Source organism: Gymnogyps californianus, chromosome Z (genome assembly GCF_018139145.2).
Source record: "Gymnogyps californianus isolate 813 chromosome Z, ASM1813914v2, whole genome shotgun sequence".
Classification (NCBI taxonomy): Eukaryota; Metazoa; Chordata; class Aves; order Accipitriformes; family Cathartidae; genus Gymnogyps; species Gymnogyps californianus.
In genome coordinates this window covers 65,393,980-65,403,595 of record NC_059500.1, presented here as the reverse complement: position 1 = coordinate 65,403,595, position 9,616 = coordinate 65,393,980, and the positions used below count along the sequence as shown (strand labels likewise).

At 39.7% G+C, this 9,616-nt stretch overlaps 1 protein-coding gene across 1 annotated transcript; it reads right to left on the bottom strand.

Annotated features, from left to right (window-relative positions):
* Positions 1 to 665: 665 nt before the first annotated feature.
* Positions 666 to 8,373, bottom strand: LOC127027197 (granzyme A-like). The gene is made up of 5 exons (XM_050912783.1): positions 8,313 to 8,373; positions 8,084 to 8,225; positions 5,304 to 5,451; positions 2,056 to 2,322; positions 666 to 1,316 (listed from the first exon to the last, which is right to left on the bottom strand). The coding sequence occupies exons 1-5, from the start codon at positions 8,371 to 8,373 to the stop codon at positions 1,155 to 1,157; spliced, it is 780 nt and encodes a 259-aa protein (XP_050768740.1). The 3' UTR covers positions 666 to 1,154.
* Positions 8,374 to 9,616: the final 1,243 nt, after the last annotated feature.

Below are 9,616 nucleotides of genomic sequence, written 5' to 3'. Positions count from 1 at the left end.
GACCTGCAGTGAGAACTGGATCAAGCCCCCATACACCACATCGGCAGGTTTTATTGCACCATGGCCTACTACCAACCCCGCTTTGCGGTGTCCGTTTGCTCCTTTATCTGCATAGCCCTTATGAGACAGGGCTTGCTCTGCACAGCACAGTGACACGGCTGCTGGTCAATAATCAAGGCCAGGATGTTGATGTGTTGGAGTTATTTATTCATGCCTCTTTAACATCCCAAAATTTACAGTATTCAGTACATATTAATGCAATAACCAAAGCAGCAGAGAAACCCTGCAGATGGTCGTTTCCAAACTGTTGGCAAAAAAAGACCTAGAGAATATTTGGAAGATAATGGGAATACACCAAGCTAACCGCAGGCTTCTTTAGAAACACAGCAGGTCCTTCTGTTAGTAGAAGTATGTTGAAATCCATAGCAAAATTCCTGTTTGTTTTGACAGATGCTAGATAGGCACTGTGTTAGAGAAGTATAATTACTCCCATTACAATCAGTATTTATACTTTTTTCAACAGACCATTCACTGAAAGGGTGAGATCATGAACCAAGCTGTGAGAAGAGATGATTTCGTTGATTTCATCACAAAAAAAAAAAAAAAAAAGGGAAAATAATCTAGGGAAAAAAAGAATATTTTTTTTTTCTTTCTCATAATGGAAGATTAATTGGAAAAATGTTTATCTGTTTAATACTTTAACTTTTTGAAAATGAATTTAGTTAAATAAATATTTAGTAATGGAGAATTGAAGTATTTGGTTTTGAATAATGTCACATCAAAAGATTTGAACATTTAAAGCTTTTGTTCTGTTTTTTCTCATTCAGCAGACATCTCATTCACTATCAGTCTGAAATTGAATTTTTCTGTAAGCATACATTCAAAAATGTTGCCTCATCCCAGACTTTCCCATCACACTAAGAAGTAGGGTGAAGTCCAATATAAATTGTGTTATCTAAGAGGCAGTTTCCTACTAAAGATGAATAAACACGTTATCTGTACAAAGGGGAATATTTTGAACTGTTCTCATAAAGCTGTGGTGGTGTTAGTAAAGCTGTAAAGCTGAGAGGTACAGTGGTAAAGGTGGCGCACTAAAGCAGCAGCATCTAGTTCTAATGCACAGCACAGTATTTATTAAAACTGTCTTGCTTGTCTCATGGATCTCTGTGAAGGGAAATTATTTTTTTTATCCAGTCAATATATTTTTCAGTCAGTCGTGTATAAACTCCAGGCATGTCTCTTCTTCCACATCCTTTTCCAAAAGAAACAATCCCACTGTATCGACCGGCACAGATTAACGGCCCACCTGAATCTCCCTAGAACACAAAATAGAAGTAACTATCAATGTGTATTCGTTGCTCTCCAGAGGAGCATGCAGTGCCACCTGCAGTGCATAAGCATGTTTGGAAATGTTGCTTCTAACCTGTTCCAACCTATGAAATGGATCAGTGGGCTTACATCACTTCATGGGAGTTGGGTGAGGTATAAGGAGAGGTTGCTTTTCAAGCCTGAGGGAGCCTTTGATGTAAATGTTGTAGACCAGCACAGTGCTATCATAGTTCTATTTCAAAAGGTATTTTTTTATTGTTGGTATAAATTGATTCTCACTTCTTTAGCAATTGGCCCTTCCAGACTCAGCACAGAAGACATCAAAAGCAAGATCCAAACAGCACTTTTGAGTGTACAGTTAATTCTGTACTATTCAAATGTTGACATCTGGAAAGGATCAGATGATTCAGACCCTGAAAGTTCTTTTTCTCTGATAACTACAGGTGGTGCCTAAGGAGAGCACCTTAGCTAAAGAAATGCACCTGAAGTTAACTGAGATAATCCCAGACTCAAATTCCCATACTGTCGATCTTGTTGTGTACATTGACCTAAACGACTCAAAGTTTTACCACTTCTTTTTCACAGCAATAAAGTCTCTTGTAAGTATGGTTAAAAACACTGTGAATCTGATCAGCCTCATTAAGTGTCTAGCACTGCTTTGTTCCCAGTGAAAAGGGAACAATTGTTAAAAGCACATCCCCTCCTCTTTGTAACTTTGCTTCTTACCTGGCAAGCATCGGTCTTCAAAAATTTATTTTTCCCTATAGCACACAACATGTTGCTGGTTATTTTTGTGTAATTTACATATTTGCTCTGACAGCTTTTTCTACCAACAATTTTAAGAGTTGTTTTCCGAAGATATTTTGATGGCTTTCCTGAAGACGTGACTCCCCAGCCAGCCACCTTGCACATTGTGCCAGGTTCGATATCTTCACAAGAGTCAGGCAGAGGCAAAAGTTGCACAAATTTATTCAGCTTTGCAATACCATTCAGCTGGAAAAAAGAAGAAAAAAAAATGCTTTGTCATGCAGAAAGGAAGGAAAGTATAAGCTAGTTCCAATTGGCATTTAGTCTCATTTTACCAATACTTTCCTTAGAAATCACTTTTCAATATTTAGGAACTGATCCTGAGTTTAATTGCCCCTTTGCAAATCCAAAAGAATTTCCCTTGTGTCTGTATAACAATTCCCTATCTATGGCAGCAGTAGTGAGTTCAAGCCCAGCTTCCCATTGATTACAGCAGGAAATTAAAAACCTGCACAGCAGTTAGGCTGTTGGATCTATGTCCTATTCCAGAACCTAACTTGCCACTGAACTTCTGTGTTGAAATCAGCCTCTGGTGCTTGACTGACACACAGAAAAGTCTCAAAGCACAGTGCCATGTACCCAGTAACAAAGATGAAATCAAAAGCTATAACCAATTAGACACGACAGCAGCAACATAATTGGGAAAAAATGAGGTCTTGAACTCTTCAGACTGCCAAGTTTTTGCTCTGAGAGATTCAAAAGGGCTTAAATGATCCAAACTGCCTGTGTTTTGTTGGTCTTTACCTGACAGATTCATCCTTCAGCAGAGGCCAATTTAAGCCTGTAAATTAAAACATAGCCAAACACTAACACATATCCTCAATGTGCTTGGTAAGGGCTCACAGCTACTGAATAGATATTTTCTGTTTTACACATGATCACCGCACCATGATTCATTTCACAGGTGGTTATACGTGTCGCTGAACGGTTGTCAGTTAAACGATTCTGGCTTTTTAAAAAAGGCACTCCAACAAATCACAAGTTTATGCAAAAAATCCTTATGGTTTATTATCGCCAGTGCTGGTGGGAATTTCCAAAGATGCAAAGTTTATCCCAAGTCACTTACTTAGAACTCCATTACAACAGAACTGTACAGATGGGAGGTGAGCCCTGGTACTAACGCTATCCCTGCTCCTGTGTCAAATTCAGACACAGGATTTTATGGTATCCATGTGTCATGGTTTAACCCCAGCCAGCAGCTAAGCATCACACAGCCGCTTCCCCCTCCCCGCTCCCAGTGGGGTGGGGAGGAGAATCGGGAAAGAAGGCAGAACTCGTGGGTTGAGATAAGAACAGTTTAATAACTAAAGTAAAATAAAATACACTACTAAGAATAATAATAATAATAAAATAATAATAATAATTGTAATGAAAAAGAATACAACAAAAAAAGAAATAACACCCAAGAAAAGACAAGTGATGCACAATGCAATTGCTCACCACCCGCTGTCCGATGCCCGGGCAGCAATCCACTCGTCCCGGCCAACTCCCCCCTGTTTATATACTGAACATGATGTTCCATGGTATGGAATATCCCTTTGGCTAGTTCGGGTCAGCTGCCCCGGCTATGCTCCCTCCCAGCTTCTTGCACACCTGCTTGCTGGCAGCGCATGGGAAACTGAAAAATCCTTGGCTTAAGATAAGCGCTACTTAGCAACAACTAAAACATCAGCGTGTTATCAACATCATTCTCACACTAAATCCAAAACACAGCACTGTACCAGCTACTAGGAAGAAAATTAACTCTATGCCAGCTGAACCCAGGACACCATGTCATTCTGGAACAGAGTTGTAACTTTCAGCTCTAGAAATACTACTTCCTAGCGATCCATTTTGGTATTGTGTTCACAAATAACCTGGTGCTCCTGATAAGTTGCTAGTGGCCACAGGAGAAGCCAGTGAAATGAACCTGTCTGCCTTTGCAATGAAGCAGATGGAGAATGCTCACTTAACATCTGGAGGAAGGAGCTTCTCACACTTGGGCAGTGATAAGTCACTGGGGGCATGTCTGTAAATTACAGATGTCTGTAAATGCTCCAGCTGGTTCCAGAAAGGGACATTGCTAGTTTCCTCCCTGTGACGTTGTCATATCAAACTGGTGATACCATCTAAATATTAGAAATCAAGTTCAGGTCATCACTTCCTTTTCCATATAATTCCACCAATTATTTCAGATGTGTGGTAATATTCATAATATACTGTACCTAGTCAATTATTTTAAATATACATATTGATCTTTTATGTAAAACTATTTCTTCATTATTACAGGCGTAACATTAAAGCATAGCCTGAATAAAGATCCGTCCAAGATTTCTTAGGCATCATACTGAAGTCATGATGTTTCTAAAGGTACAGGCAAGATGATGTACAAGTCTTATCTTTCTCAGGGACTTTGGATCAGCACTGAAACTGCTGGTACCAGGAAGGCAGTCCTCCAGAACTGTTTGACCATCTACAGGTTTCCCGCATAGACTGCCCTCTCCCTATTCAAAACACTCACAGCTGCCTCCATGTCAATCTCAGTGCTGGATTAACACAGTTCTCAGTGCAGGGACACAAGGCATGAGCCAGGCTGAGCAGGAGCTGGTATGCAGGAAATTCTTACAGCCCTGCCCCACTTTGGCATCCAGGATGATGACGTTGGTGAGGACATCTTTCCATGCTTCATTCTGCAGTGTCCTGAGCCTTCTTCACTATGTGACCACTCTGTGCTCCTAGAGCTGAATTCATCTATGATGTCCTGTATTATCCATACTTTTACTTTATGTTGTTACCCCAAATAATTAACAGTAAGTTTCATCCCCATTTTTGTGTAGTCCAGCACAAGGTATCCCTTTAAGATACAGATATGACCCAGACTCCATTGCATACATCACTTCAGCACTGCCTTTGAAAAATTACTAAAGAATATGTTTTGGGGTTTTGGAGGGGTTGCTGCAGTGAGTGGGTTAAAGGGAGTTTTAGAGCACAGAATAGGCTTGAAATGTCATCCCTGCTCACAGTGCCAGTGACCCTGTAACCTTATCTAGATTAGTACAACCAAAAGCAGGGTGTTCTGTGATATTGTTAAGCTATTTAAATAATGTACTCTTTGATATCAAGGAATAGCCAAAATGACCATCAGCAAAATTCCTTTTATAATAATACAACAGTAATTAACACAATACCTTGAGGAGCATTATATCATTTTCCTTGGAAGACCTGTCAAACTGAGGATTAGGAAAGTAGTGCATAACCTTAAATATCTGCTGTTCTTTTTCAGCTATGGATGCTTGATGGGCTCCAAGAACAACTCTAACTTCTGATTTGTTTGATCTGTAATTTAAAGAAAGTACAGTGAGAGAAGGTCACTACTGCAACTGAGCAACATCTCTCAAGATAATCAAAAGACATATAACATAATACTCACAATTTCATTTTACAACAACATGATTAAAACAGAGGGAAGGATATTGTTCATTTCGATGTTTTGACATGAGCTTGTATTTTCCTCTACAAAGTAACATTTCTTTACTGTGAATCTCGTTTGGTGAAATAATGGTATGATAGCTGACCTTCAGTGATTTCCAGAGTTTGGAATTAATTTAATGAAAAAGCCTAATAGCTTTTTAAGGAGAGTCCCTTGCACAAGGACTGCTGGTACTGATGCCTTTCATAAATCTTTTAGTGGTCTCCTTTGGACTTATGACCTAATCCTGCAAAGGACTGAAATATGCCTGACTAATAATAGCATGTAGGTTGTCTTGCTGACATCAGTGGGATGTCAGAACACACATCGATACTCAATACTCATTTCAAGCATTATGCATACAGATAAGTGCTCTGCTGAAGTGGACATCTTTAATATTAATAAGAGTTTTGTCCTTAACTTCACTGAATACAGGATTCAGCCCATTAAGGAAGAAGGTAGGTGCTGCCTAACTCAAGACATGCCTATAGAGAATATTAAAAAGGGAGACTGCCAAAACCCAGAGTTATACGTCCAGTTCCTGCTAATAAACAGTAAGAGTTAAGCAAGTCATAAATTTCCCTCTCCCCCAAGCTGTCTGAGTATCATCAGAAATGTATTTATTAGAGTTTGTCTTTGTTCATTTTGCCCTGCTAAACTTAATGCAGCCCAGTAAGATGACATTGCCAGAAGACATACTGCTGGTTTCCTGTGCTTCTTCTTCAGAACACAATCTCACTATACACAGGACAACTTATTCAAGCCAGAACGAAGACTTTATCAAGCCGAAGAAAAAAAAAGTTATTTTCTTCATTCCAGCTGCATGTCTCACTGAAAGATACAATTCATTTATTTGTATGTGAATGTTTGCTTGTGAAAATAGCTGCAAAGGCAGTGCTGGATCCTCAAAATTTCTCTTTTTATCTACAAAGCACACTTACATAGTGAGAATGATATAAGACTCACAAAACTCCGTCCCTGGGACCCTTTCATGTGTCATCCCCAACAGAGGTGCAACTGCTGGACTTGCCCAGAATGCCTGGGCAATTGGCCACTGTGTATACAGAGAAGCTTGGGGGGAAAAAAAAACCAAACAAAAAACCCACTACGGCCTCATCCAGGTCTCTGCCATGCTGTTCGCAGGCCACACAGAAATTCACGTTGCTGGATTCATGCTACTTTGTTGAAGACAAAAATGATTTCAGAAGTGATTGTCACATAATATTCATTAGTTAGGAAGGCTTACATGCACTGCAATTGCACCTGCTAAGAATAGTCTAGACATAGCATAGGGGCAGGTGAGTTTTGCATGGACATCATCATACAGCTCAGGAGAAGGAGACCAGCCAGATGTTGTTTCAGTTTGCCCCCATGACAAAGACTTAAAGTCAGCCCAAACCGATGTGCTTGTTAGAAAACCAAATCGGTGACCAGAGCACACTCTCCATAGGACCAGAGACAACCAGTGCCCCTTCCACTGAATCTCCCAAATCTGAGTTTTTATAACCACAACTGACTGGATATCTCTGATCCACTGACTGAAGATTGAGAGACTCCAGCTCACATCAAAAACCCCTTAATTCCAAAGAGGAAGGCTTGGCTTTTGTTTTGTAGATGTCCAAAACAGCACATGCTAGGTGTGACTATTTCTAACCTTACAAAAAATGCAACCAAACCTGATTGAGCTGAAGAAGTGTGAATGTCAAATTCACTTAGAAAGAAGGACCTGTGTCCTCTATTTCAGATTAACTGATGGAAGAAGACTGGCTGAGCTGCCCACACTGTGCTTGAGGAGGTCAGGTTTGCACAGGTTTATTGTAATTGGTTTGCTTTTAGTTACTCAAAATACAGAAAAAAAAAGAACTAAAATAAGATTTAGAGAACATTTTAGCAAAAATAGGGCATTTTACTTCCTAACATGAACAGTAGATGTCCTCCTTACCCTGAGCCAGCTGTTCAACAGCTGTGCCTGCCTTGGAGAATCCCACCTGGGGAAGGGGTGCTGGTGCTCACATTTAACTTGTCAAAAGGACAAGGCTCCTTGTCACAGTCATGACTGACATTCAGGTTTTGTGAGCCCAGGTCACTTAAAATGGGACGACTAGTGTTTCCATCTAATTCAACTTCATCTCTCAGAGTGTTTTGAGGCTTAGTCCCAGGCATACAAGTAAGATTTGTTTAAAGCACTTCGGCATATATCCCCTTCTCTAAGACATTGCTGTTTCAGATGCATAAATAAAATTCGGTCTTTTATCAGCACAGTCTGTATCCTGTAACATTGGCAGGATCTGACTAATGAAGGTAACTGTACACAATGCAGATCAGTAGTTTACAAACCAACTTAAAATGGAATGACAAGTTCTTAGCTCAGTTTAGTAAGAGAACTGTAGCTTTTAACAATTCTTAAAAAATCAATATCCGCCTTTCTTTACTTACAAGCTTGCACACCATGCCCCACCTCAATGAAGAGTTAAAATTACCCCAGTATAAGATACTTACTGACAATGTGCTGCTGTCAAAACCCATTGCTTTTCCACAAGAGCTCCTCCACACTCAGTTAAATTCTTTCTCTGGATAGCAGCCATATAAGGCCAGGAATGAGGACGCACAACACGTCCTCCAATAATGTCCGTGCAGCCATCTGAAATGCAACAGAAGTGCAATTATATTATGTGTTATCCAGAGGAATTGGGAATTTGGATATTTTTATCCTTAGATGAGTACTTACATCTCTGGGGTGGGATAACAGCAATTAGAGAGAGCAGGAGAGCTAACAGGTGGCTTGTCATAGCTGCTGCTATTTACTGACAAGAGCATCGTAAATTACGATACAGTCTTTTCTATTTCAATGTCCCCTACAGGAAATGGTGGTTGAAAGGTTTTATGAATAGCTGCCTCTCCTGAAGTTTCTCTTTACATCATTAATATTGTATTATTTAACTGCAGCTTGGTTTCTTTAGGTTCTTTCTTCAGGTTTCTTTAGGTTCTTTCTTCAGGTTTCTTTAAAACCTGCCTGTTTCTTGAATCCCCAACATGTGTCAATATTAATTGGTCCAAGTCTTACAGGAATTTCAGCAGCCCTTCACCACAGGTATTATATTAGAAAACAAGCACATAAGAAAATTCCTGAGCATTACATGGGACGAATGTATAATAAAACCTAAGTGTCTCAGAGAATTCAATGCTTTTTCAACTTTAAAAAAAAAAAAAAAAGGAAATATGTGAGAAGAATGAAGCTGGCCATCTTCAAGCTGGTGAACAAATGGGAGAACGAATACAAGGGCCACCTGAAAAGGCTTCACAGAACACCAGTGAGAGGGAAAACTCAGGGCATGTAGAGTACAAAAGTCATTCCCAAACTGTGGATCAAGATACAATCCTCTGCAGAATTATACTGCCCAGGTAACATTTTCAGTTGAAAGGCTGAGAAAGATTCATACATGAATTTTATGAGAGCCACTGAGAATTGGCAGGCATCTGTTGTCTGATAAGCCTGACGCAAAAGACAAGCTACACACGTGGAGGGCAGAGCAATTTGTATTTTCTTAGCAGTAATTTTTGAGGGTGCAGGATCCAGATGCAGAAAACCCTAGAGCATGCAAGTGTCAAATGCAAACAAAATATCTAATGAGTGGTCACAAGAAAAAGATAAAAAGACACAGTGGTGGGAGAGACGTTTCTGTATTGCAGACCTCTGTGTCTGCACCCATGTTTTGCATGCCTTGCTGGTAAACCACTACAAAAAAACAGCATGCCCTTGTGTGAAGAACTTAAAAAACCTGCTATCATCTTGAGTACCTTTAGAAAGAATCAGAAATGTAACTTGCCCAATATAGCTAGCTCTCATTTTTATTCAAGAGTTAGAGAACGGCAGCTCTCCAGATTGTTGAATGAGATTACAGCATTGAAATGCTTATTTCTTTGGCACAGAATCTTACTAGTTATAACTCAGTTTGAAAACACGTACATGATGCAACACAATGTGACACATTTTCCATATTTCAGAAGACGCTTACAAAGCTCTTTTAAAAG

Excerpts from the sequence above, each read along its gene's own strand:
- LOC127027197 (XM_050912783.1), bottom strand. The coding sequence starts at position 8,373 with ATGACAAGCCACCTGTTAGCTCTCCTGCTCTCTCTAATTGCTGTTATC. Across the intron at positions 8,226-8,312 it reads TGTTATCCCACCCCAGAGAT|ATGGCTGCACGGACATTATT; the intron begins GTAAGTACTCAT and ends GTTGCATTTCAG. Across the intron at positions 1,317-2,055 it reads TGAAGACCGATGCTTGCCAG|GGAGATTCAGGTGGGCCGTT; the intron begins GTAAGAAGCAAA and ends TTTGTGTTCTAG.